Raw genomic sequence first — 27,430 nt, 5'->3', positions numbered from 1 at the left:
GGATACAAATCAAGGCAGACAAAGCAGTCAACTGCATATTCTACAGCCTCAGGTATTATGGGTCAACTCTTGCTTATTTACCACAAATCACACCAACTGTATTGGAATGAAAGGCCAATAGTCCAATAGTCTTGCCTGTTGGAAAGCTGCACATTTCTGACACTTAGCCAGCCACTTGTTCTTTCCTTCTCTGGTTGAGGGTGAGCCATCGGTCATACAATAACCTAACAGGGCTTTGATACGCCCACACCCTCACCCCAGATAAGCCTATCGTTGAGTAACAGATACCATTTTGCCCGCAAGAATTGAGGCTCCAGGATTCTGCCATGTTTAGATCCGTCTTATACAGGAAAAACTTCCACTCGTCTCAGACAAGGAAATAAAAATCACTCACTGTGCCAGGACTCGCCATCTACGTATCAATGTCACCTTTACTGTCATTTAATATCATTTAACCATTTTATTTTTGCCCATTTGTGAATTCTTTCCAAACTGCTAATGATACACCTGTGTAATACTCCACCCTCCACAGCATGGGCTTCATGGTATCATGGCTTACGGGGGAAATCTCATGTACCTAGAAAATCTGACTAGGTGAGAATTGGAGAGAAAAATGAGACACATACGGGTACAATCCTACATGAGGTCATGCCACACGCGGAGGAGCTCAAAGCTCTCCGGCAAAACACCGGAAGACTATTCTCTCTGTCATTTACCATCAAGTGAGGAAAGTGATCCATGGTTACGCCTCTTCCAATCCAACCGAGCTTTGCCTGCATTTCACTTCCTTCAAATCGCTGTTGCGGCTGGGCCCGTCTCCATGCGCCCTGTGGTACCTGGGTACAGAATCCATAGACATATGCCGCGTCAACGCCAAGGGGCACATTCGGAGAAGTGTTACGCGAGTGAAAAAGCTCCCTTTGTGATTAAGCGCTATTCAAGGAACGACTGCGCTAATAAAGGGTTCTTAAGTCTGTGGGCCGTAGTAAGGCTCAAGTACTCCTCCTCTCCCTCGTCCAGCACACTACCTTCTGATTCTCTACTCTCATCATCCCCCCCTCAGCGCCCTGACCCTAACCCACCTGTAATGACCCCCCCCAACTAGACCACCCCATGCCACATTGATGTGCTTTTGCTTACAATCCTCTCTAGTGTTGGGCACTGGCAGTGTTAAACAGTGTTTACCCCTCTGCCATCACATAGCAAAACAACAGACAGAGGAGGAGGTGGTGAGGGAAGAGTGAAACGGAAGTCTGAAAACCATCTAGGAGGAACGTTTCATTCATTCATTAGCACATTGTCATCTACATTTTAAGAATACTTCTAGAAAGCCATCCCAACAACTTCTTTAAGTGTGTGTTTATCTGTGTGTGTTAAGTCAGAAAAGCAGCATCCAACTGGACACGTCTGATTTAGAACAGAAACGTGCAAAACCCACAGCACCACAACTCACACTCTCACTAGAAAACTAAATCTCTCTGCTTCCAAAAGAAACAAGGAAACTCACAATAAAAGGAGAAATAATCCCGTCGAAGAACAAAATCAAACAGGTACAATTTCCAAGTTAAAATAAAACCACTTTAAATATATCTATCATTCTGCACTGGTGAAAATCACTTAACTGCACACTGCTAAAATTTACTGAGCTTTCTTAAAACAAAACAAAAAACCCACCTCAAACTGAAAACCATACAAACAGAAACAAGACCAACGTGGTCCCGTGAATTAAACCAAATTGTTGTTTCACAACACGACTCAATACATCCACTGACGTACTCTTTAAATAACTCTCTCCCCCCTCCTCAAGCTTGCAACAGCAAAAAGATAAATATTAATTATAATAACAGCAATAATTATTGGTAACGTTAATTACGCCAACGTCCCAAAAATGATGTGGTCCTTCCCAAGGAGGGGGAGAGAGAGACTGGGAGAGGGGACGTGAGGGGACAGCACTCTCTACCGTGGTCCATGGGTTCTCTTTTAGTGGTAAAACAGCATTAGAGCAGATTAGCCATCTAAAAACTGGTCGAGGAAGAACTCATTTTAAACAGAATCCAATGTGGGTGAATGGAAGAGAATGGACTCTTACAGGCCTCATAGCCTCTTGGCTCTGCCAATGCTAACCACCCCTGCCTCTCATCTCCCCACAAACACCTTGGTTCCCCCCCAGCGATGAGGTCAAAGAGTTCTTATTAGTGACTGATCAACAAACACAGCTTCTTGTCTGAAAATGCCATTGAAGCAAAAGACAAGGGCTTACATTGGTAGGATGAATCTAATGTGAGAAATGGAAAGAGCGATATGAGAGGGAAAGAGAAGACAAATGGAGAGGGAGGGAGGGAGAAGAGAGGGAGGAAGAGCAAGCTCTGTGTGTGCGCCACATAGTTGTTGACAAACTCCTTAGGACCAAGGCTGAGAGCGATGCGTTTATGCCACAAGACCGTTTTCCTTTCTGCCCGTTTCAGTTTGGTGGAATTTCGACAAATATCATTTTCCTTGATGTTGTTTTTCTCCAGACGTTTTATTTCTTCTTGCCAAAGAAGCTGAACCTCTTTTCGCGGTCCTTCTCCTTGCCCTCCTTGTTGCGCATGGTGACCCCTGCAGCCTCTGCTGAGCTAGGGGAGATGGGGGGCATAGTCATGGCTCGGCTCAGGGCCCTGGGGCCTCCGGGGGAGCGGTCTCCTGACCCCCCTGCTGGGATGCAGCTATGAATGGAGTGGATCCACGAGGCCATCTCCGGCTGGGACAGACAAACGCAGGGTTAGTCCTGAGTAGGGGGAAAACACCAGAGGAGCATCAGAATCTTGTTTGGGTTCAAATGTGACACTCACCTCATCTTTAGCTTGGAACAGGAACTCCTTACCGTCTCCTAGCCTGCACAAGAGAAACGCCGGGTCACTATAGATGCACATCACAATTTAATTGAGTTTACAAGACTATTCTCTATTCAAACCGTCCAGTTCCCCCTCCCTCTCCCCCTCCCTCCCTCTCCCTCTCCCTCCCTCTCCTCTCACCGTAGCTTGAAGACGTGTTTCCTCTTCTTGTAGTCGTGCGCCACCTCACACACAGCCTCTCTCTCCCCCTCTCCCCCCCCTCTCCTCTCTCTCTCTCCCCCTCCCCCTCCCCCCCTCCCCCTCTCCCTCCCTCTCCCCCTCTCCCTCCCTCTCCCCCTCCCTCTCCCTCTCCTCTCACCGTAGCTTGAAGACGTGTTTCCTCTTCTTGTAGTCGTGCGCCACCTCACACACAGCCCTCTCTCTCCCTCTCCTCCTCCCCTCCCCCTCCCTCTCCCTCCCTCCCCCCCTCTCCCCCCCCCCCCCTCCCCCTCCCTCTCCTCTCACCGTAGCTTGAAGACGTGTTTCCTCTTCTTGTAGTCGTGCGCCACCTCACACACAGCCTCTCTCTCTCCCTCTCCTCCCTCCCCCTCCCTCCCTCTCCCCCTCTCCCTCTCCCCCCCCTCCCTCTCCCTCTCCCTCTCCTCTCACCGTAGCTTGAAGACGTGTTTCCTCTTCTTGTAGTCGTGTGCCACCTCACACACAGCCTCTCCCAGGCTGATGGGGACTTCTCCGTGGTAGGGGATCCCGCCGGAGGCGCTCTTCTGGTCCTTGTAGAAGCCAAGGCTGCCCTTACGCAGAACGCAGTAGACATTCTGCCAGGACCTATGGGAAGAGAGAGAGAAGCTGTTGGCGGAAGGCATGCAGGCATGCGCCTGAAAAGGTTAGGGACATCAAAGAGTTCATGGCGACACACAAAAGGCTATTTTCTTCATCAAAAGAATACACACTCCAAAATCCTACATCTAACTTCTTATGTTGGTGTTGTTTTTGCTCGTATTAATCCCATCCTTCAACAGACGGAGTCTATATAACCTAGGGCTCTCCATTTACCCTTCATGGCACTCCGACGCTCACTCCAAGACGCCCCTCCATGACCCCTGCCCAACTCCCGTCGCGGTATCTCACCTGCTAGCTGCCCTCTTGGCGTGGGTCTCCATCTCCTGCTTGCGGTAGAGCAGGCCTTCCATGGCGTCTGTGCCAGCGTTATCTCCCTTGCTGGGTAGCGTGGCAGATGGGTCCAGGCGTGAAGACGCCAGCCCGCTGTCCCTCCCCGGACCATTCACAGAGTCGGACTCAGAACCCTGTCATCCAAGACACACGGCAGTCAGGACACATGGCCACAACGATTCCTAGAAGCCATGCGGCGTAATACCAGTCATTGACTGTCTGTCGGAACTTAACAAAACGAGACAACAGCTGAATGTCCATATCCACACATGCACTAGATGGTAGCTTTGAAAAGGATGGACAAAAAACACATACAGGACTACACAGACACACGTTAACAGACGACAGACACATGGAGAAGAGCTCCAAACCCGCAGGAGGAGGGTCAACCCTCATCTGAATGTCACTCACAGCCTTACTGGAACATGGCAAACGCAGGCAGAAAGCATTGTCATACTGTTGCTAAGATACACGTTGCTTTTTATAGAGGGGGTGTGGCATTGTTATCTTTGTTTCCTGGCAAAACATCAAACTCAATTTGAAAGGAAATCAACATTTCCTCTCTTAAAAAAAACTTTCCCTACTAACACCCCATTCAAAACAACCCCACCAAGCTAGGCACAGCCCACCCAGGGACCTGCCAGCTAGGGACAACCCTCATCACCTCATACTAACAATAGCTTGGAACTGAAACTACCCTCATGTGCTGGTCATTTTGAAGGTGGTTACAAATGGAACAGCACCCAAGAAAGGCTTAAGAGCCTCTGATGCTTCTGGTGACACCAAATGATATAATGAATCTGTGTGAGGCATGATTGGCTCAACAGCTGCGGGGACTGTATATCTTCAAAATCAAACAAAGCAATGGCACAGTGACAGAGGACGATGGCGCCCTCTAGTAGGTCATGCTGAGGTACTGCGGGAGCTGAGCGCAGGCGGTGATGGGGGGGGGTGGGATGAGGAAGCTAGGCTAGGATAGGTACTCACGCGCAGCGGATGCTTTGGCTTAGACACAGGTTTAGAGACAGGTTCACACTTCTCTTTCTTTTCCACTGACACTGATGATACTGATAACGACTGCAGGTAAAGACGCAACAAGTCATTGTTAAGAAGTCCTTGTGCTAGGAGATAGCATGCTACCCTGTGCTAACGCGTTTGAAACAGCCTGACACACGCACGACAAAAGGGACACAATCACATCAGAAATGGGGAAACAGACTCACGTCGAACATATACAGGCTTGGTTACAGTTATGTCAAAGTCTCTCACACTTAGAACATTTAAAATCTTTCATTCAAATCTCCTCAAACATATGAACAGGACAACATGAAGAGGAAAAAGACAAAAACATGAAAGAAAAAACACACACTTCATACTGCGGTGAAAATCTGGAACTATTTCAGTCAGTAGTTTAATTTGAGTGCATGAAACAGGAGGTTAGAACCTTTGAGACATACTGTATCTAATCAATGTCCTCTCTCACCTGGGAGGTGTCCTGGTAGCTGTGGACTCCATTGACTGATACTGACTGGTTGAGTGTGGTCTGGTCCAGGCTGGTCCTGGGTTACACAGAAGGGGAAATGAGCATGAGAACGAGGGGAGGGGGGGGGCATCAAATATCTCTGATTACTAGGAGTTCCTCCAGTCTTACCTGGCATCATGTGTTTCGGCCTCAGACGGGGCCACCTCTTCTGTCGGGGGTGGTGTGGGGGTTCGTCTCGCCCTTTCCTCCTCCTCCCTCCTCCTCTGGATCTCCTGCTCCTCCAGCTGAAATGGAAGCCCAGGTTAGTGGCTGTTCAGAGGAGACGTTACCCTACCTTCCTAACAACGCCAAGTACATGCATTCTCCCAACTCCTGCTAACCCACCGTCTTCCCATTTGCAAACCACCCCCGTCCTCCTCACCGTGGTGAGTTTCTCCAGCAGGGTGAAGCGTTCCTCCCAGCCGGCGGCCAGCTTCTCGAAGGCCTCGTGGCGTTTTATCAGGCTCTCCACCTCGTCCACGTTAGAGCCCAGCTCGGCCCCCCGCACCAGGGGCTCCTGGCCTGCCAGCCACGTCTCTGCCACGCACGCATCCCGGCCAAACTGCAGCACCTCCAGAACTGAGACAGAAACCAGAAAATAATGAGCATCCATGAAAAGATCACGAGCAAAACGTGTTAAAACAGACAAATGCAAAATGAATTCATTAATTCAATTGAAAAAACACCCTGAAGTCCACATACCTATCAGGAGGTGGTCCATCTTGTCCTGCCACTTGTTGCTGATCTCATCCCTCTTACCCTGGAGCTGGTCCAGTTTCTCCAGGATCTATGGGAAAGCCAACAGGTATGTCAGTAACATTACATGAACAAGCAGCAAGCCGCACTACACACTCAGGGCTAACGCCGACACGACGGCGGTAGGTCCCTGGTCAGTGTGGGGCCGGAACAACCGCTCCCTCAACGTCAGTAAGACTAACAACTTTAAAATGGTCCGCGCGCAGTTGTGAAGAAACCTCAGGAGGTTGAACAGGTTTGGCATGGGCCCTCAAATCCTCAAAAAGGTTCTACAGCGGTACCATTGAGAGCATCTTGACTGGCTGCATCACTGCTTGGTGTGGCAATATCACCGCCCTCAATTACATGGTGCTAGAGGGTGGTTCGGCCAGTCCAGTACATCACTGGGACCAAGCTCCCTGCCATCCAGGACCTCTATATCAGGCGGTGTGAAAGGAAGGCCCGGAAAAAGACTCCAACCACCCAAGCCATAGACCGTTCTCTCGGTTTCCGCCCGGAAAGCGGTACCCCTTTTTGCCCTAACTGGTTTTACTCATCACATACGCTGCCGCTACGGTTTATTATCTATCCTGTTGCCTAGTCATCACTTAACCCCTCCCTATATGTACCCCAATTACCGCGTACCCCTGCACATCGACTCGGTACTGGTATTTATTCCTTGTGTTATTATTTTCCTACATTTTTCTTTCTGCATCATTGAGAACGGTCCGCAAGTAAGCATTTCACCGTTAGCCTACACCTGTCGTTTACGTAGCATGTGACTAAATAAATGTGATTTGATTTGCATAAACACACCTTTTACATTTGCTTTTGTCCTAATCCCGTGACTAAATCCAAATGTGGGTGTCCAGTATGTGACGTAACGGTGACATGGCCCATACCTCATCAGCTGCATAGTGGTTGTTGTTGATGAGAGAGTGTCCCATCTCATTGCAGGTGGTGAAGCTGTCTGCCCGGGTCTCGATCTCAGACTTGATGTCCTGATGGTTGGCTATGACCAACCCTGCAGAGGACACGTCCCTGACAGAGAGAGAGAGAGAGAGGATGGGGGACGGGACGGACGAACGACAGAAATTCAGCGTAAAACCTTAATAAAAACATTGAGAACAACGATGAGAGAACAGAGGTAAGGTCAGGTCTCACCTGGGGCTGTCGTGGGCGTCGATCTGCAGGTTGACCCCATCCATCCACAACATGAGGTCACGCACCATGTTGACGAAGCGGAACTTCTCCACGGTGTCCAGCAGGAGGTGACGGCGAGCCTGGCCGGCCCCCAGCAGACCCTCCCAGGCCTCAGTGACAGAGCGTTCGCTCCGGTGGATCTCCTCGGCCTTCTCCCCGGCGTAGGCCTTCTGCAGCCGCGCCGCGTCGTCCTGCACCTGGTTCACCTGGGGTTGGAGGAGGCAGCCGGCTCAGAAGGGATCCTGAAAACCATTAACCTGCCCCCTCATGTGCTCTGACACATTTCTGATAGCCCCCAGTACGAGTCTGAAAAGCAGCCCTCACAATGCATTAAATCTAATATTCTACTGTGGGATGGTGTGTAAAAGTGTGTGTAATTACATTATTTCTCCCACTAGTGTTCCTGTAAGTATCCCTGTACACTGGTGGTATGGTGCAGAGTTCATCCAATTGAATTCAATATCTTTATTGTCCCGAAGGGAAATTCATTGTGCAGCCAGGAGTTTAAAAGAGCAGCAGCCTACCTGTCCGCTGAGGGCCTGGATGTCGTGCTCGTAGGCGGTGTGCTGTCGGTGGAGGTGCTGGACGGTGTTGAGGTCACGGCCCAGGTCAGAGGGCAGCGCCTCCTTCTTCTCCCGGACCCTCCCCAGCGCCTCGCGGGCGTCCTGGTGGAAGCGGTGCAGCTCGTAGGAGGCGGACAGCATCTGGGTGCGCGTGTCGATCAGCTCCAGCAGGTCGGCCCACGCCTCGTTCAGCCCGTCCTTCCACTCTGCCACGCTGGCATTCTCAGGGTGACCCGACTCGATGAGGTCATCGGCCAGCCCGTTAACGCCGTCCACGCGCTCCTGGCCGATGGTGCTGGTGTCCCGAGCAAACTCGCGGAACTTGTCCCGCAGCATCTGAGAGGAGAAGAGGTTTAAATATGGATAACAATCCCAGGTTATCGCCATACTTCTTAAAAGGTAGCTGACAGAAAAAAAAGAGTTGTCGGTGAGCAATTAGTGCCTATGTGTTGTGTTACTAAGCGTGTGTGTTGTGTTGTGTTACTAAGCGTGTGTGTTGTGTTGTGTTACTAAGCGTGTGTGTTGTGTTGTGTTACTAAGCGTGTGTGTTGTGTTGTGTTACTAAGCGTGTGTGTTGTGTTGTGTTACTAAGCGTGTGTGTTGTGTTGTGTTACTAAGCGTGTGTGTTGTGTTGTGTTACTAAGCGTGTGTGTTGTGTTGTGTTACTAAGCGTGTGTGTTGTGTTGTGTTACTAAGCGTGTGTGTTGTGTTGTGTTACTAAGCGTGTGTGTTGTGTTACTAAGCGTGTGTGTTGTGTTACTAAGCGTGTGTGTTGTGTTACTAAGCGTGTGTGTTGTGTTACTAAGCGTGTGTGTTGGTACGTAATTGAACGTATGAGGAAGTGAAAGGAAAGCCACTCACGGTGACATGTTCGTAGTCCTGTCCCAGCTCATGGGATCCGGCCACCACCTCCCTCTCAGCGATCCACTGCTCCAGGTCGTCCACCTCTCTCTTCAGCTGGGTCAGCCTCAGTCTCTCCTGCAGACGCCCACGACGCTCCTCAGCCAGGTCCTTAAGCCCTGCGTACAGCTTGTCCACCTGGGCTTGCCGTAGGTTGATACGCTCGCTAACAGCAGGGAATATATATATGTGAGTGAGTGAGTCAGGCCAGTTGTAATGACTGAGACATTGTGGCTGTAGTTAAATCCTATTGTGAAGTGGCATTAGTTTAATGTACTTAGCTTTTAACTGCCCCCCGTTAACCCTGGTGCCCTTCACCTCTCTGGGTGTTCGCTGGTCATCATGGTGCGGCTGCTGTTGGCCAGCTGGTGGATGGGCTGGGCGTAGTCCTCCAAGGTCTGTTCTAACGTCTGGTGCTTCTTCACCATCACCAGAGCGCTCTGCTCATCCTGGGTCACACACACACACACGTTACAGAGATGGAGTTAGCACCATTAAGCCAGGGACACAGCACTAGTGTGCACAATAGACGCCATTAGGAAAGACGGAGCTTAACTTCCGCCTGCCTCTCCTCTCACCTTGGCCTTCTCCTCTGACATCATGTGTAGCTCCTGCTCTCCCATCCAGGCCTCGGCCTCGGCAGCATCGGTGTAGAACTGCTGGGCGCGGTTAGCCTCCACCAGCCGGGCGTGGCGCTCGTCCGTCTCAGCAATGAGCTGGGCCCAGGAGTCCCGGAGCTCCGCCAGACGGCCCTCCAGAGCAGACCGCCTCTCCCCGTCCACCTCCTCCTGCCCTGGGGACATCCCCCTGCGGTGGGTCTGGATGTCATCAATACGGGGCTGGTGGCCCTGGATCTCCTTCTGCAAAGTCTGGATAACAAAACAGTGTTGCGGTGTTTTTTCCCCTCCTACTGTCCAGACTCTTCCCTAAAATTCCTCTCTCGTCTGTGTACCTGGTTCTTCTTGATGAGCAGCTGCACACTGGACAGGTCCTTCCCATGGTCGGTGGATGTGGCCAGGGGCATCCTCTCCTTCACCCACAGCTAATTGACCGACAGACAGGAGGAAGTGCATTAAAAAGACGACGATGATGATTCTGTACAACATCTCTGTATTTCCAGTCATGTGGTCCCACTCACAATCTCATCCTCCAGGTCTCTGTTGAACTGGTGGGCCTCCTTGGAAGCCAGCAGTTGCTGCCGCCTCTGGTTGAGGGGGTCCTGGAGCTGGGAGAAGCTGTCAGTGACACGTCTCTGCTGGCCGTCCACCTCCACCACGGCCCCACCAGCATCTTCCTGGGACAGCGCCAGCGCCTGGGACTGCAGCGACTGCACCTCCTTCTCACGCACCTCCATCTGGTGCTCCAGCATCTACACACACACACACACACACACACACACACACAGGGATGTTTGTTATTACTCTTTCATTTCGATACGGACACTTCTCCACGCAAATGGTCACAAAGGAGTAGGACAACTGAGAACGGGCTTTGACGGTGTAATGTCACCCACCTGGTGCTTCTTGAGCAGGATGTTGACGGAGGTCAGGTCCTTGCCGAAGTCGTCGCTCTGAAGCTGCCCTGACAGGTTCTTCAGCCACACGTCGAGAGCAGAGCAGCTCTGGGTGAAGAGCTCTGCCCTGTTGGCATCGAAGAGGCACTGAGCCTTGGTGCGTGTAGTGTTCTCTAGCTCTTCCCATTGGCTCTGCAGGCCCTCCAGAGTTTGCTGGACTACAGGCTGTAGCTCCGGCTTCTCTGTCACCAGGGCCTGGCCCTCCTAACAGGGGCATGGGGGAAAGGGGTCAGAAAAAGCATAAATACTGGCACCCACATCTTTCGCACTGCTTTTCCCACTTATTATTTTCATCGTATAATAGTTTTATGATCATACCTTATCGATCTTATCCAGCCAGTCTTTGTTGGAGGCCAGCTCAGCCATGAAGGCCTGGTGTTTCTGCCACTTGCTGTGGAGGTTCCTGGCCTCGTCGTACGACATGTCCTGAGCTGTCAGCATCTTCTCATTGATCCACAGAGTCAGCTGCAGAGAGAAAGAGAGAGGAGAATGATATTACTCAATGCATGTGCCTCAGGATAATTCCTTGGACTGCAGTTGAATTTTTTTTTTTTTACTACAAGACAAACAGTGTCAATAAAATGTATCACACCACCATTATTATTGTAACAGTTTGGCGATTCGTACCTCTTGTCCGTCCTGCAGGAAGTGCTGAAGTTCACGGTTGTCCTTCAGTTTAGACAGGAGTTCATTTGCAGCTTCCCTATTCTTCTGATGTCTCTCCTGGATGGAGTCGGCCTTCTCCTGGATCTTGTCAGAGTTGGCGTTAAGGTCGTTGACCAGGCGGCGTCCGGCCTCCACCACGCCCGTGATCTTCTCCTCACTGGCCTCCATGGTGGTCAGGAAGTCCTCGTGCTTCTTGATGGCCTCCTCTGCCCCCTGCAGGCTGGAGGGCATCTCAGTGTGGGACAGCACATACTCCTACAGAAGGAGAGAGAACTATTTGTAACATCATCGAGATAGACAATAGACGTGTTTGATTCTTCTCCACTGGTGTCCTGGTCCTCACCTGGCTGTTGAGGAAGCCCTCAGCCTGCTTGACTTCCCTCAGGAAGCTCTGGAAGTCGAAGGCTTGGGCCAGAAGGCTGTGGCGGTTCTCCCACATCCGGCGCAGCTCATGCCAGCCGGTGTCCAGCGCCTGCAGCCTCTGGGCCAGGAACATGTACTGGGCGTCCGTCTGGCCCTGAGTTACCTCGTCACCCACCGCCCGCATCTTCTCATAGTCCTCCTTGTAGTTGTCCACCTCGTTCTTGATGCCCTCGTGCTGGGAGAGCAGGCGCTCAGCCTCTGGCAGCGAGGTGGGGATGTCCTCGGACGCCACGGCGGTCTGCGTGCGGGACAGCCAGGACTGGAAGTCATCCAGGTCCCGGAGGAAGCCCTGCAGCTTGCTGGCCTCGCCCAGAGACTCCTCTCGCCGCTTCATGGTGGCGTTGAGCTCCTGCCACACCTCCTGGATCTCCCCCAGGTGGGCATGGATCTCCTCTGCCTGGTCCGGGTGCTCCTCAGCCAGCGTCTCTGCCTCCTTCTTCAGGTCGTCCAACTTACCCTGAAAAGATATGGAAAATAAACAAATGGTGTCACCAACATCATATGGCATAAAATGATACAAAAGGATTGACGTGAACCAGTTAATGACTCAACCGATCGCTATTAAACATGGATCTGATGCGGTGGTTTAACTGTCCACCTCCATAACCTTTGATCCGTCACCGTACCTGAATGGCCTCCAGGTCTCTCTCCATGCCGGTGAGTTTGCGCTGCAGGGCCATGACACCAGCCAGGTCGTTGCCCAGGCTCTCGGTGGACTCGATCACCTTGGTCTTCTCTCTCATCCAGCTCTGGATCTCGTTACACTCCAGGTGGTAGTTCTGGATGTTGAGGGCCGACTCCAGGGCCTGTTTCCTCTGGTCCGCCAGACGCTGGAACTCCTTCCACCTGGGGACCAGAGCAAGGGGAAGTCTCAATCACCTGTTTCCAGTGCTCACGTTATACAGTGTATTGGCTATGCATCAGAGGGTATATGTGTTTTTCAGACCTGGGTTCAAATACTATTTCAAAGCTCTTGAAGTAAGTATTCAGATATATTTTATTTGAAAAGAAAAACAGTTGAAAATACTCAAATACACAGAGTCAAAAACAGTCCCATGCATTTAACCCAGGTATTTGAAAATACTCTCAAATACAATTTGGTAGACTATTTGGTTCTCACAAATAACCATTCAAATAAAAGTAGTTGTTTTGGGCTGTGTTATTTGCATGTCTGAGAGGCATCACGTTGAGAACTCCTAACCTGTTGTTGAGCTGGTCTTGTGTCTGGTGGATCTGCTCTTTGCTGAGGTTGTCTGATCCCAGCAGCTGTTGGGCCACCTGGTTGACATCAGAGATACGAGTCCCCAGGTTGTTCATCTCAGGCTCCAGGGTCTCGAACCTGCAGCCCACACACAGGGATGTACATTCAACACTCGGTATCATGTTCCCATTGCTTTGCCTCTACAATGGAGATTAGAAGGGAAATATTATCATAGGAAGAGCTTCTATCCCCCAAACATTGCTCTGCCATTCCACACAAAAAAAAGACCAGATTTTTACAGCTGTACCGTAAAAAGGAGAGATTCAGTTTGATATCCACTCAACGAAGCACAATGATCAGCGTACACAGATCAATACCAAATCATTATAAAGGCTATTCAAATCACAGCCTAAAGACCACCTCTTCCTTCCTATCCCATCGTTGGAACACTCCTCCCTTCCCCAGCTCACCTCTGCTGCACCACCTCCAGGTCTTCCAGTTTGGTGGGGATCTGCATGCCGTCCAGCCACTGTTCCTTCTCCCCCACCCACAGCTGGCAGGCGCCCGCCTCGCTGTACATGCGGTAGAGGGCCAGCGCCCCCTCCAGGGCCTGACGCCGCGACGCAGACAGGGCCTCCAGCTCGTGGTAACGCTGCTCTATGGCAGGCAGACGGCCCTCTACCTACACACAGCCAGACGGCAACAACCACTCAGTCAGAGGACGCCCCTCCGAGCAGAGTCAATAACAAGTCAAGGAACACAAAATGGGAGCGATAAATAAAATATGTCTCACTTAAAATGGGAGACATGGAGAGTCTTTCTGTAATGTGTATGGGCGTGTTTGTGTGTGTCAGAGAGAGAGAGAGAGGGAGAAACAGCACGGTGCCTAGTGAGTGTGGGTTGATATGCTGTTCCAGGGGTAACTGACCTGAGGGGAGTTTGCATGGACTGGGGGCAGGGTGAGGGCCTGCTCGTGCAGGGAGTCGATGAGGGTGCGGTGGCTCTGGATCTCCTCTTCCACCTCCCTCTGCTTGCGGGCCAAGGTCTGGGTGGAGAACTCGTCGTGGCCCACCTCCTGGCTGGACACCTGGCGCAGCGTCTCCAGGATCCAGGCCTCCATGTCGTTGGCGTCTGTCTGGAACTGGTGCAGGGCCACTGCCTCCTTCAGCTGCTGCTCCCTCAGCTGGGACGTCTGGGGACGGAGGGGGAGAGAAGGAATCAGTATATAAACAAGAGGAACCCCTTCTGAAATCGATCAATTCATTTTCTCTCTCCAGACCGGTCAACCTCCTTTCCCCTGCCTGCTCACCTCCTCCAGGTGTGCCCACTGAGCGCGGACGTCCCTGATCCTCTCAGTGCACTCTGGGGCTCCAATGTGTCCCTCCTCCACCAGGGTCTGTCCGGCGGCGATGCTGTTGCCCAGAGGGCCGTAGCGGGCTGCCATCTCGTCCCTGAAGGCCTCATGCTTGCTGAGTAGGTGCAGGGCGGAGGTGAGGTCGCGGCCACAGTCTCCTCCAGCCAGGATCTGCTCCTGCTCTCTGATCCAGGCCGCCTCCTCTCCCAGCTCCCACAGGAACTGCCAGAGGCGCCGTGAATCCTCGAGGCGCACCCTCCGCTCCCCGGCCAGCTGGCCCAGCTCCTCATAGGCCCGGCCCAGCAGAGACACCTTCTCTCCCACCAGCGCCGGCTCACACGGTTTGTAGACTGAGCGAGAGAAGGAGAATTAGCTAAATGGTTATCGGTGAAGAGGCATCCAAATAAATTCATAAATTCCATCCTCCTCATAAGTTACGTGACGCATAAAAGCTTGCACAGTGCATAGTCGTTGAACGCCATCGTTACCATAATCACACGTACACAGTAACTGACTGTCAAGTGTATATTAGTGAGGGGGCGCAGATCTGTAGTCTCACCCTGTTGGTCCGAGGTGAAGCGCTGAGCGGCTCCCTGGACCCCACGGACCCCCTCTGCCTGGGCTGAGATGTCTGCCTCCACCAGGTTGTGAGTCTGCAGCAGGTCCTCCACATCATGTAGGTGCTTCCCACTGTCCTGGGACTGCAGACGACCCTGAGAGAGCACCGAGCAGGAAGAGGTTAGAAACGCATTCACTCACTAAGTCTGAATTGCCCGTAGTTAATAAATGGTGCTAATGAGATGTGAACGGCAGGGGCATTAGTAAAAGACATAGCTGCAGCAGTCACTAAGAGATATAGATTAAGTCACGGTGTCAATATCGTAAATGAGGGGCCAGCTTTTGTGCTGACTGATAAGTGAGACTTTATCTTTAGAAAACAGAGCGCTCACTTGGTTTTGATGAGGTGAGGCTCTCTGAATCCCAATACCATCTCTCTGAGGCGCAATGACCGAGTCTATGGGTAATGCCAGTTAGCAGTGGCTCGCGAAACTACCTCTTAACTTCCTTCAAACCAGACACAGAGACATAGAAATGGTATCCGCGAGTTTGTCTGACTCTGGGGAAGTAGATAAAGGGCTTCATTGCCCAAATTCCGAAGTATCCCCTTTAAGGTAGGCAGGGGAAAGGGAAGAGCTAAGAATACATTGTCAGACTGTCCCAGTCAGGACCACCTCAGTCGACCTCTGTAACCCATCACACCCAGAAGTAGCCGCCATTTTTGAAAGGAGTCATTTGAGTTTGGACTGGCATGCAGGGTTGATAGTGTGAGATGTACAGCATGACCATGACCAAGTGTGCATTTTCTACACTGGGAGAATATCAGGTGTGTTGATATGTTCCAGTACCTTCATCTCTCCCATCCAGTCCATGATGGATCTCATCTCCTGCAGCAGTCTCTGCAGGTCACGGTGTGCGTTGAGTCTCTCCCTGCGAGCGGCTAACAGCTCCTTCAGATACTCCCACAGCCGCAGCACGTTGTCCCTCCTCGCCAGCACTCGGCGCACGTCGTGGTAATTCTCCGCCTCCAGCTCCCTGGCCACCGCCTCCACGGCCGCCACGCGCTCCCCGTATGCCCCGATGTCCGTCTCGATGGCCTCGTGTTTACGAGTCGCGGCGTCCACCGCTCCCAGGTCCACGCCAAAGTTGTCCTGTGGGACAAGAGGACAGTTTGAGGTGAGGAGGTCAGCGTGTTCAAACGCATACCACTGTAGCCTGTTGAATAACCTTATGACAGTAGCAATTATGATAAAGCTACTGAACAAGCGTATATAATCCCTCCCCCCTGCCTCACTGAGATAATTACAGTGGCTTGTCTGCAGGACAGCAGGACGCTAAGCCTGTCCACTCCATCAAAATAAAGTCATCACAACCATCACCTACAATTACAGTTAACTCTGGGCTGTGGACAACTGAGAGACAGACAATATAACCGCCATCCTTCCTCACCTGCCTTCCCAGTTTGAACACATTGCCAGTTCAAGGTCAGGGGAGTGAATGTGTGTGTGTGTGTGTGTGTGTGTGTGTGTGTTACCTGAGAGACGAGCCGCTGGTTCTCGCTCAGCCAGGTCTCCCTCATGGCGGCCTTGCGGTCGAAACGAGCGGCGAGCATCTCCAGCTTCTCCTGGCGAATCAGCTCGTTCCTCAGCGCCAGCTCCCGCTCGTGCTCCGCCTTCTCCAGGCGCTCCCACGCCTGCAGAGCCAATCAGAACACAGCAAGTCGGAGGTGTCTCTTAAACCAAATCAAATTTTATTTGTCACATACACATGGTTAGCAGATGTTAATGCGAGTGTAGCGAAATGCTTGTGCTTCTAGTTCCGACAATGCAGTAATAACCAACAAGTAATCTAGCTAACAATTCCAAAACTACTACCTTATAGACACAAGTGTAAGGGGATAAAGAATATGTACATAAAGATACATGAATGAGTGATGGTACAGAGTGGCATAGGCAAGATACAGTAGATGGTATTGAGTGCAGTATATACATATGAGAAGAGTATGTAAACAAAGTGGCATAGTTAAAGTGGCTAGTGATACATATATTACATAAAGATGCAGTAGATGATAGAGTACAGTATATACATATACATATGAGATGAATAATGTAGGGTATGTAAACATTATATTAGGTAGCATTGTTTAAAGTGGCTAGTGATATATTTTACATCATTTCCCATCAATTCCCATTATTAAAGTGGCTGGAGTTGAGTCAGTGTGTTGGCAGCAGCCACTCAATGTCAGTGGTGGCTGTTTAACAGTCTGATGGCCTTGAGATAGAAGCTGTTTTTCAGTCTGTGGCTGCGCCTTCTTCACGATGCTGTTTGTGTGGGTGGACCAATTCAGTTTGTCTGTGATGTGTACGCCGAGGAACTTAAAACTTACTACCCTCTCCACTACTGTTCCATCAATGTGGATAGGGGGTTGTTCCCTCTGCTGTTTCCTGAAGTCCACAATCATCTCCTTAGTTTTGTTGACGTTGAGTGTGAGGTTATTTTCCTGACACCACACTCCGAGGGCCCTCACCTCCTCCCTGTAGGCCGTCTCGTCGTTGTTGGTAATCAAGCCTACCACTGTTGTGTCGTCCGCAAACTTGATGATTGAGTTGGAGGCGTGCGTGGCCACGCAGTCGTGGGTGAACAGGGAGTACAGGAGAGGGCTCAGAACGCACCCTTGTGGGGCCCCAGTGTTGAGGATCAGTGGGGTGGAAATGTTGTTGCCTACCCTCACCACCTGGGGGCGGCCCGTCAGGAAGTCCAGTACCCAGTTGCACAGGGCGGGGTCGAGACCCGGGGTCTCGAGCTTGGAGGGCACTATGGTGTTAAATGCCGAGCTGTAGTCGATGAACAGCATTCTCACATAGGTATTCCTCGTCCAGATGGGTTAGGGCAGTGTGCAGTGTGGTTGAGATTGCATCGTCTGTGGACCTATTTGGGCGGTAAGCAAATTGGAGTGGGTCTAGGGTGTCAGGTAGGGTGGAGGTGATATGGTCCTTGACTCGTCTCTCAAAGCACTTCATGATGACGGAAGTGAGTGCTACGGGGCGGTAGTCGTTTAGCTCAGTTACCTTAGCTTTCTTGGGAACAGGAACAATGGTGGCCCTCTTGAAGCATGTGGGAACAACAGACTGGGATAGGGATTGATTGAATATGTCCGTAAACACACCAGCCAGCTGGTCTGCGCATGCTCTGAGGGCACGGCTGGGGATGCCGTCTGGGCCTGCAGCCTTGCGAGGGTTGACACGTTTAAATGTTTTCCTCACGTCGGCTGCAGTGAAGGAGAGTCCGCATGTTTTAGTTGCGGGCAGTGTCAGTGGCACTGTATTGTCCTCAAAGCGGGCAAAAAAAGTGATTTAGTCTGCCTGGGAGCAAGACATCCTGGTCTGTGACTGGGCTGGTTTTCTTTTTGTAATCCGCGATTGACTGTAGACCCTGCCACATACCTCTTGTGTCTGAGCCGTTGAATTGAGATTCTACTTTGTCTCTATACTGACGCTCAGGGGTGTTATTCATGATCCTAGACGGCTGTAGGGTCAACTGGTGTTTATTAAACGTTCTACTCTATTCATGCATTTAAACAGGGAGTAACTGCACCTTGTTACAAGGCATCAGTGTCACCAGAGGGTGTATTCATTAGGAACCAAACAGAACCCCAAACGGAAGCAAATGGAACAAACAGGGAGGGGCCTAACAATTTGATCTGTTGAAACTTCTTGCCATTGGGTGGACAACAGAGTGACAGTGATACCTTGTTGATGTCAGAGATGAGCTTGCCCTCTCTGGGCATGTACACCTTCTGGTTGTTGGCTCTCATCTTGCTCTGAATGGTGAACAGCAGCACCTCCAGGTTGCCTTTCTCTGTGAACCTGAGGAACACCAACACAGCCAGGTCAGACACCTAACCTACCATGGAATACGTGCAGTTATGATTCCAACCTGCTGAGATTTATGTTCTAATCTAGAACATCATCCCAGTTCTTAAATTCCCCCCCAGCGGTGTATCCCCGTCTTACTTAGGGGGTTTCTCCACGGTGCGGTAGGTGTTGAAGGCTTGCAGCTGGTTCTGCACGGCGCTCAGGGAGTTGGCCAGCTGCCGGTCGTTCAGGGTCAGAATGGTCTGCTCGATCCACTGCAGCAGCTCTGACGCCAGGCTCTCATAGTTCCCAACCAGCTGGTCAGCCTCAATGGCATAGTCCAGCACCTGGGAGGGAGAGAAGGGGTAAGATGGGCCCCAAGGACAGTAACAAGCCCACACACACAGCCGTTGTACCCCACCTTGCCAACCCTCTTGCCCTCCACAGCCAGGGCCTTCATCTTGGAGAAGTAGTGGTAGTAGGTGGCCACGTAGGTGATGATGGACTTCTCATCCGGCTGGTCAACGTTGACATCTGGAAAGAGAGACATGCACTACTTCAGCACTGAAGTTCATTTACACTTGATCCTTTCACTGTGCTCCACATTTCCTCTCCACACACTTCTGCATGCACAGACAGACACACAGATACACAGACACATACACAGACAGACACATACACAGACAGACACATACACAGACAGACACATACAGTGCCTTGCGAAAGTATTCGGCCCCCTTGAACTTTGCGACCTTTTGCCACATTTCAGGCTTCAAACATAAAGATATAAAACTGTATTTTTTTTGTGAAGAATCAACAACAAGTGGGACACAATCATGAAGTGGAACGGGACATTTATTGGATATTTCAAACTTTTTTAACAAATCAAAAACTGAAAAATTGGGCGTGCAAAATTATTCAGCCCCTTTACTTTCAGTGCAGCAAACTCTCTCCAGAAGTTCAGTGAGGATCTCTGAATGATCCAATGTTGACCTAAATGACTAATGATGATAAATACAATCCACCTGTGTGTAATCAAGTCTCCGTATAAATGCACCTACACTGTGATAGTCTCAGAGGTCCTTTAAAAGCGCAGAGAGCATCATGAAGAACAAGGAACACACCAGGCAGGTCCGAGATACTGTTGTGAAGAAGTTTAAAGCCGGATTTGGATACAAAAAGATTTCCCAAGCTTTAAACATCCCAAGGAGCACTGTGCAAGCGATAATATTGAAATGGAAGGAGTATCAGACCACTGCAAATCTACCAAGACCTGGCCGTCCCTCTAAACTTTCAGCTCATACAAGGAGAAGACTGATCAGAGATGCAGCCAAGAGGCCCACGATCACTCTGGATGAACTGCAGCGATCTACAGCTGAGGTGGGAGACTCTGTCCATAGGACAGTCAGTCGTATATTGCACAAATCTGGCCTTTATGGAAGAGTGGCAAGAAGAAAGCCATTTCTTAAAGATATCCATAAAAAGTGTCGTTTAAAGTTTGCCACCTGGGAGACACGCCAAACATGTGGAAGAAGGTGCTCTGGTCAGATGAAACCAAAATTGAACTTTTTGGCAACAATGCAAAACGTTATGTTTGGCGTAAAAGCAACACAGCTCATCACCCTGAACACACCATCCCCACTGTCAAACATGGTGGTGGCAGCATCATGGTTTGGGCCTGCTTTTCTTCAGCAGGGACAGGGAAGATGGTTAAAATTGATGGGAAGATGGATGGAGCCAAATACAGGACCATTCTGGAAGAAAACCTGATGGAGTCTGCAAAAGACCTGAGACTGGGACGGAGATTTGTCTTCCAACAAGACAATGATCCAAAACATAAAGCAAAATCTACAATGGAATGGTTCAAAAATAAACATATCCAGGTGTTAGAATGGCCAAGTCAAAGTCCAGACCTGAATCCAATCGAATCTGTGGAAAGAACTGAAAACTGCTGTTCACAAATGCTCTCCATCCAACCTCACTGAGCTCGAGCTGTTTTGCAAGGAGGAATGGGAAAAAATTTCAGTCTCTCGATGTGCAAAACTGATAGAGACATACCCCAAGCGACTTACAGCTGTAATCGCAGCAAAAGGTGGCGCTACAAAGTATTAACTTAAGGGGGCTGAATAATTTTGCACGCCCAATTTTTTAGTTTTTGATTTGTTAAAAAAGTTTGAAATATCCAATAAATGTCGTTCCACTTCATGATTGTGTCCCACTTGTTGTTGATTCTTCACAAAAAAATACAGTTTTATATCTTTATGTTTGAAGCCTGAAATGTGGCAAAAGGTCGCAAAGTTCAAGGGGGCCGAATACTTTCGCAAGGCACTGTACACAGACATACAGACAGAGACACACAGATACAGATAGAGACACACAGATACAGACAGACACACACAGATACAGACAGACACACACAGATACAGACAGACACATACACAGACAGACGCAGACACATACACACAGACAGACATACACACACGCACAGACAGACAGATACAGCCAGCCAGACAGACAGACGTGCCCACACTAGAGGTTGACCGATTAATTAGGGCCGATTTCAAATTCAAATTCAACAATCAGAAATCTGTATTTTTTTGGGCGCCATTTTTTATTTTTTACACCTTTATTTAATCTTTATTTAACTAGGCAAATCTTGCAACCTTACAGTTAACTTGTCCATCGCTCTAACCACCTGCCTCACGAGGAGCCTACCTGTTACACGAATGCAGTAAGCCAAGGTAAGTTGATAGCTAGCATTAAAATTATCTTATAAAAATCAAACGATCAACGAAAGTCGTTGCTCCAATGTGTACTTAACAATAAACATCAATGCCTTTCTTAAAATCAATACACAAGTATATATTTTTAAACCTGCATATTTAGCTAAAAGAAATCCAGGTTAGCAGGCAATATTTAACCAGGTGAAATTGTGTCACTTCTCAGGGTATATGCAACAGTTTGGGCCGCCTGGCTCTTTGCAAAAATTTTACATAATTACGACATAACATTGAAGGTTGTGCAATGTAACAGGAATATTTACACTCATGGATGCCATCCGTTAGATAAAATACGGAACGGAATAAACCTTTTGTTTTCGAGGTGATAGTTTCCGGATTTGACCTAAGGCTCGTATTTCTATGTGTTTATTATAGTTAAGCCTATGATTTGATATTTGATAGAGCAGTCTGGCTGAGGGGTGGTAGGCAGCAGTAGGCTCGTAATAGTCAAAGGTATATGGTTTAGAGAGAAATAGTCTACACGTTATAATTCCTGTAATAACTTGCGGCTGAACTTGAAAGGGGTTCCTTCGTTATTTTACCATTCATGTCTTCCATACAGAATGTCTTGATCTACTTCAAATAAGGTCTGTGTTTCGTTCAGGCTTAAACCGACCTTTGATACCCATGTAAATCTCACTAGGATAAGGTAATGTTTGTCAAAATATTTTCATAAATCCACTCTACAAAAAAAAAAAGATCTTCGCTTATATTTAACCAATATTGATCAGAGTTACCTTGTCCTATGGATATCTACACAGTTATAAAATTGGCAAGGTGGTGTTAGCCTACACGAAACACAGACCTTATTTTAAGTGAATCTAAAAATATCCTATAAAATAAATTAATGAAGGAACCACTTTTCAGATTTTGCTAGGTGTCATAGGAATTATGACTCGCACTTTGGTAGTCAATTCTTACCATGTCCATGATTAAAATAGGATTTCCTGCATATAGAAATTACAGTTTTTGTTTTCAACATTCATCACAGGTAACTTAAAGTCTATTTTTATTCAAACAGTTGAGAGTATTTGTCTCCTAAGCAGACTCTTCAGTATCATTGTCCCTTCAGAGCTGTGTGTGTGTTTTACAGATGGCAGAGAAAAGCAGAGCACCAGTGTGGGACTATTACATGGAATTGGCACCAGGGAAAGCAAGGTGTCTTATTTGTGATAAAGATGTAAGCATGGGGTCAGCAACAGCTAAATCAAAAAATACCACCAACCTGTGGAATCATCTTAAGAACACCCATCCAAAATTCCATTTGTATTATATTAAGTTAAAATAAAAGTGTTCATTGTTCATTCAGTATTGTTGCAATTGACATCATAACAAAAATGTGTGTATGTGTGTGTGAATATATACAGTGGGGCAAAAAAGTATTTAGTCAGCCACCAATTGTGCAAGTTCTCCCACTTAAAAAGATGAGGCCTGTAATTTTCATCATAGGTACACTATGACTATGACAGACAAAATGAGAAAAAAAAATCCAGAAAATCACATTGTAGGATTTTTCATGAATTTAATTTAATTATGGTGGAAAATAAGTATTTGGTCACCTACAAACAAGCAAGATTTCTGGCTCTCACAGACCTGTAACTTCTTAAGAGGCTCCTCCTGTCCTCAAATCATTACCTGTATTAATGGCACCTGTTTGAACTTGTTATCAGTATAAAAGACACCTGTCCACAACCTCAAACATTCACACTCCAAACTCCACTATGGCCAAGACCAAAGAGCTGTCAAAGGACACCAGAAACAAAATTGTAGACCTGCACCAGGCTGGGAAGACTGTGGGAGCAATTATTAGGAAATGGAAGACATACAAGACCACTGATAATCTCCCTCGATCTGGGGCTCCACGCAAGATCTTACCCCGTGGGGTCAAAATGATCACAAGAACGGTGAGCAAAAATCCCAGAACCACACGGGGGGACCGAGTGAATGACCTGCAGAGAGCTGGGACCAAAGTAACAAAACCTACCATCAGTAACACACTACGCCGCCAGGGACTCAAATCCTGCAGTGCCAGACGTGTCCCCCTGCTTAAGCCAGTACATGTCCAGGCCCGTCTGAAGTTTGCTAGAGAGCATTTGGATGATCCAGAAGAAGATTGGGAGAATGTCATATGGTCAGATGAAACCAAAATATAACTTTTTGGTAAAAGCTCAACTCGTTGTGTTTGGAGGACAAAGAATGCTGAGTTGCATCCAAAGAACACCATACCTACTGTGAAGCATGGGGGTGGAAACATCATGCTTTGGGGCTGTTTTTCTGCAAAGGGACCAGGGCGACTGATCCGTGTAAAGGAAAGAATGAATGGGGCCATGTATCGTGAGATTTTGAGTGAAAACCTCCTTCCATCAGCAAGGACATTGAAGATTAAATGTGGCTGGGTCTTTCAGCATGACAATGATCCCAAACACACCGCCCGAGCAACAAAGGAGTGGCTTCGTAAGAAGCATTTCAAGGTCCTGGAGTGGCCTAGCCAGTCTCCAGATCTCAACCCCATAGAAAATCTTTGGAGGGAGTTGAAAGTCCGTGTTGCCCAGCAACAGCCCCAAAACATCACTGCTCTAGAGGAGATCTGCATGGAGGAATGGGCCAAAATACCAGCAACAGTGTGTGAAAACCTTGTGAAGACTTACAGAAAACGTTTGACCTCTGTCATTGCCAACAAAGGGTATGTAACAAAGTATTGATAAACTTTTGTTATTGACCAAATACTTATTTTCCACCATAATTTGCAAATAAATTCATAAAAAATCCTACAATGTGATTTTCTGGTAATTTTCCGATTAATCTGTATCCGTTTTTTTTGTCCTCCAATAATCGGTATCGGCGTTGAAAAATCATAATCGGTCGACCTCTAGCCCACACACAGACAGACGCGCCCACACACAGACAGACGCGCACAGGCAGACGCACCCACACACAGACACAGTCACCCACACAAACTCCCATCTCAACCCAGTCAATTAAAAACTTAAACACATGGTGCTCTTCTCTAAATCTGCCCTGATTGATGGCCCTGGAGCGTTGCCAACACCTCACCATGTATGGACTTCCTCTGTGATGTCAGAGGGCATCATTAAGCCCTGCGCCGTGTCCAGCCAGACCACACGGCACCTATTCTCACTTAAGCTTTAATTCATTCCAGTAATCCTCCCTCCCCACACACCATGTCCAACTATCCTGGTACAGGACAGGAGCACAGTCTTGGTGGCCATAAGCCATTGGGGGAAGGCAGAGGGCACACACAGCTCAACCCATGTCCTGTCTCAGAGCTCTGACCATACTCACCTTCTGGGTCCAGGAGTTTGGTGAGGCCCAGCTTATTCTCTGCCGTGTTGAAGGCATTCTGGAGGTTGTAGTGGGCGTTGGAACGCTTCAGGCTGTCAAACTCAATCACGTCCGGTCTGGAAGGGAACACAGGTGTCACTTTTAATGAAAGGAATTGCATATATATATATATATATATATATATATATAAAATATAAAACCCAACAAGTGTTGGTCTCATGTCATTTTAGAGAATTTGCCAGTACGTCCAACCGGCCTCACTACCACGTAACGGATGCTGAGGAGTATCTCTGTCTGTAACAAAGCCCTTTTGTGGGGAATAACTCAATCTGATTGGCTGGGCCTAGCTGCCAAGTCAGGGGGCCTATGCCCTCCAACGCCCACGCATGGCTGCGCCTCTGCCCAGTCATATGAAATCCATAGACTAGGGCCTAATGAATGTATGTCAATTGACTGAGAGATAGCATCTTCATCAACATGCCACCATGATTCTGTTCTACGGTAACTGTGGACCATGTCGACGACGACATTGTTTCTTCAGAGCAGTTCTAATCATCCCTTCCACTCCTTCAGCTCCACTTTGAATAGGATGAGATAAGAAAAAAAGGGCAGTGACAGAACTGACATGATTGCCTTGTAGCACATTCAGAGCATATTTCAAATCTGCTTGTACTTTGAGCCTCAGTTGAGAAATAAAGAGTCAATGATGAGAATAATACATGAATTCCATTTGTTAGAGTTGTAGTCATGTTAAAGGCCCGTCGCTCTAGAGGCCCGTCTCCCACTGTAACGCAGGAGCCACCAGCAGTGGGCAGCGTTGAGTCAACAGGCATTGCCTTGCATGCTAAACCAGTGGGTTTTATTTCTGTTATCTAGGTCAATTTATTCCAATTCATTTGTATCCACTTATCCAAACTGTAGAGGGTTTGAAAAGCGGGTCAAACCCAAAATAGAGAACGGGGATACAGCCACCCCAGGGAGGTTGTGTGTCATAACAGGTAGCCCATTTCTCAAACGCACTGCAAGTACAACAGGCTACGTACGGTATTAGACTGATTTTATATCACAACACACAGGAAGCGTGTCAGGTGATGGACAATGTCAGCGCCTACTGTTGAAATGAGTGACTGAAGCATTTCATACAGTGTGACAGGCCACATTGTCAGAGGGGAAGGGCGTTGACCTGTGTTTGTGCACGATGGCGTTGAACGCCAGGCCGTCTCTCCAGCTGGTGGTGAAGTTGTGAACGTTGACGTTGGGGTACCTGCAGGGACAGGGTCACAGCTCATTAATCAATCGACACAGAACCTAGGCTATTTTGATGTTGACAAACCAAGGATTTGGGACGATAAGGTTCCATCTGCAAAAATATGATTCTGAGATAATTGGCTTTCAAATCGCCGAACCCTAATTGGTTTGAATGGTGTCAGATTTGTTTCTTGTGTTCTTTTGAACTGAACATGAATTGTGGTAGTTCGAGTACTATATGGAGTGGACAACACTGAACGAAACAAGGCTATGTCAATATCTACATTTTGAACCTTATAGTCCCAAGCTCTCGAAACCCAACGTTCTTCAAATCATTTCACGTCTATCATGCTTGCACATCCTTGAACATGTCTCGCTCCCCCCTCTCACTCTCCCCAGTTTCTCTCTCCCTTCTCACCCAGCGGTCTTCATCTGGCACCAGAGAAGCAGGGCCTCTTTGGCACTCTTCTTCTCCTTGTTATCCTCAGTCTCCACGCTGATGTCCTGGATCTGTTAGCAGAGCAGAGTACTCTCTTAGACACTGCCTACTTAACACTTCAGCCAGCTCTCTCTCTCTCTCTCTCTCGCTCTCTGGGAAATTAAGACTTCACTGAAATCAGTCTTACATGCAGCTTTGTATTAGGTTTGATGATAAATCACAATCCAATCAGTCTAACAAGAGAGCAGAGATTAGGGCCGATTCATTTGAGTTTTTTTTGTAATTATGTCATTTTTAAAAAAAGAAGAGGAAAGAAATTGAACGCTGAAATTACGTTCCAATAATTGACATAATCTGAAACCACAGTCGTTCCAGAATACCACAGAATGGAGGTTTAGTTACGTTTCTTAGGGACCCCATTAACTCCACATAAATTGTACAAATACATGACAGAGTACGGAAGAGGAAGACAAAATATAGGATTCCATTAAATTAAACAGAGTAATAAAGGAAAGACACCAAGAGACAACAAAAATACGATTTACACATTATTCATATACAGTTGAAGTCGGAAAGTTCACCTTAAATACATTTAAACTCAGTTTTTCACAATCCCTGACATTTAATCCTAGTAATAATTCCCTGTTTAGGTCAGTTAGGATCACCACTTTATTTTAAGAATGTTTAGTGTCAGAATAATTGTAGAGAGAATGATTTATTTTAGCTTTTATTTCCTTCATTACATTCCCAGTGAGTCAGAAGTTTACATACTCAATTAGTATTTGTGGTAGCATTGCCTTTAAATTGTTTAACTTGGGTCAAACGTTTCAGGTAACCTTCCCACAATAAGTTGGGTGAATTTTGGCCCATTCCTTCTGGCAGAGCTGGTGTAACTGAGTCAGGTTTGTAGGCCTCCTTGCTCGCACACGCTTTTCCAGTTCTGCCCACAAATGTTCTATAGGATTGAGGTCAGGCTTTGTGAGGCCACTTCAATACCTTGACTTTGTTGTCCTTACGCCATTTTGTCACAACTTTGGAAGTATGCTTGGGGTCATTGTCCATTTGGAAGACCCATTTGCAACCAAGCTTTAACTTCCTGACTGATGT

At 48.4% G+C, this 27,430-nt stretch overlaps 1 protein-coding gene across 6 annotated transcripts in view; it reads right to left on the bottom strand.

Moving 5' to 3' along the window:
• Nucleotides 1–1,976: 1,976 nt before the first annotated feature.
• The window catches only part of LOC112228845 (spectrin beta chain, non-erythrocytic 1-like), a 101,784-nt gene continuing 76,330 nt past the window's right edge, over nucleotides 1,977–27,430 (bottom strand). For 3 of the 6 annotated variants that reach the window (XM_042309368.1, XM_042309369.1, XM_042309371.1), the window contains 35 exons: nucleotides 26,303–26,394; nucleotides 25,820–25,900; nucleotides 24,637–24,752; nucleotides 18,975–19,087; nucleotides 18,713–18,900; nucleotides 18,448–18,565; nucleotides 16,234–16,392; nucleotides 15,548–15,850; nucleotides 14,701–14,854; nucleotides 14,097–14,491; nucleotides 13,716–13,979; nucleotides 13,258–13,469; nucleotides 12,788–12,925; nucleotides 12,213–12,432; nucleotides 11,507–12,043; nucleotides 11,125–11,418; nucleotides 10,816–10,962; nucleotides 10,438–10,701; nucleotides 10,063–10,293; nucleotides 9,877–9,966; nucleotides 9,503–9,793; nucleotides 9,243–9,373; nucleotides 8,886–9,090; nucleotides 7,986–8,360; nucleotides 7,423–7,667; nucleotides 7,161–7,299; nucleotides 6,226–6,310; nucleotides 5,906–6,102; nucleotides 5,653–5,768; nucleotides 5,485–5,560; nucleotides 4,989–5,078; nucleotides 3,960–4,135; nucleotides 3,483–3,677; nucleotides 2,832–2,874; nucleotides 1,977–2,740 (listed from right to left, as the gene is read on the bottom strand). In XM_042309368.1, coding sequence (XP_042165302.1) covers nucleotides 2,522–2,740; nucleotides 2,832–2,874; nucleotides 3,483–3,677; nucleotides 3,960–4,135; nucleotides 4,989–5,078; nucleotides 5,485–5,560; nucleotides 5,653–5,768; nucleotides 5,906–6,102; nucleotides 6,226–6,310; nucleotides 7,161–7,299; nucleotides 7,423–7,667; nucleotides 7,986–8,360; nucleotides 8,886–9,090; nucleotides 9,243–9,373; nucleotides 9,503–9,793; nucleotides 9,877–9,966; nucleotides 10,063–10,293; nucleotides 10,438–10,701; nucleotides 10,816–10,962; nucleotides 11,125–11,418; nucleotides 11,507–12,043; nucleotides 12,213–12,432; nucleotides 12,788–12,925; nucleotides 13,258–13,469; nucleotides 13,716–13,979; nucleotides 14,097–14,491; nucleotides 14,701–14,854; nucleotides 15,548–15,850; nucleotides 16,234–16,392; nucleotides 18,448–18,565; nucleotides 18,713–18,900; nucleotides 18,975–19,087; nucleotides 24,637–24,752; nucleotides 25,820–25,900; nucleotides 26,303–26,394 — 6,699 coding nt within the window. In that variant the 3' untranslated portion in view covers nucleotides 1,977–2,521. The remainder of the gene's footprint in view (nucleotides 2,741–2,831; nucleotides 2,875–3,482; nucleotides 3,678–3,959; nucleotides 4,136–4,988; nucleotides 5,079–5,484; nucleotides 5,561–5,652; nucleotides 5,769–5,905; nucleotides 6,103–6,225; nucleotides 6,311–7,160; nucleotides 7,300–7,422; nucleotides 7,668–7,985; nucleotides 8,361–8,885; nucleotides 9,091–9,242; nucleotides 9,374–9,502; nucleotides 9,794–9,876; nucleotides 9,967–10,062; nucleotides 10,294–10,437; nucleotides 10,702–10,815; nucleotides 10,963–11,124; nucleotides 11,419–11,506; nucleotides 12,044–12,212; nucleotides 12,433–12,787; nucleotides 12,926–13,257; nucleotides 13,470–13,715; nucleotides 13,980–14,096; nucleotides 14,492–14,700; nucleotides 14,855–15,547; nucleotides 15,851–16,233; nucleotides 16,393–18,447; nucleotides 18,566–18,712; nucleotides 18,901–18,974; nucleotides 19,088–24,636; nucleotides 24,753–25,819; nucleotides 25,901–26,302; nucleotides 26,395–27,430) is intronic. The other 3 variants (XM_042309370.1, XM_042309372.1, XM_042309373.1) reach the window with 3 other exon arrangements.

The sequence above is a fragment of the Oncorhynchus tshawytscha genome, linkage group LG30 (genome assembly GCF_018296145.1).
Source record: "Oncorhynchus tshawytscha isolate Ot180627B linkage group LG30, Otsh_v2.0, whole genome shotgun sequence".
Lineage (NCBI taxonomy): Eukaryota > Metazoa > Chordata > Actinopteri > Salmoniformes > Salmonidae > Oncorhynchus > Oncorhynchus tshawytscha.
This window is presented reverse-complemented; position numbering and strand designations above follow the sequence as displayed.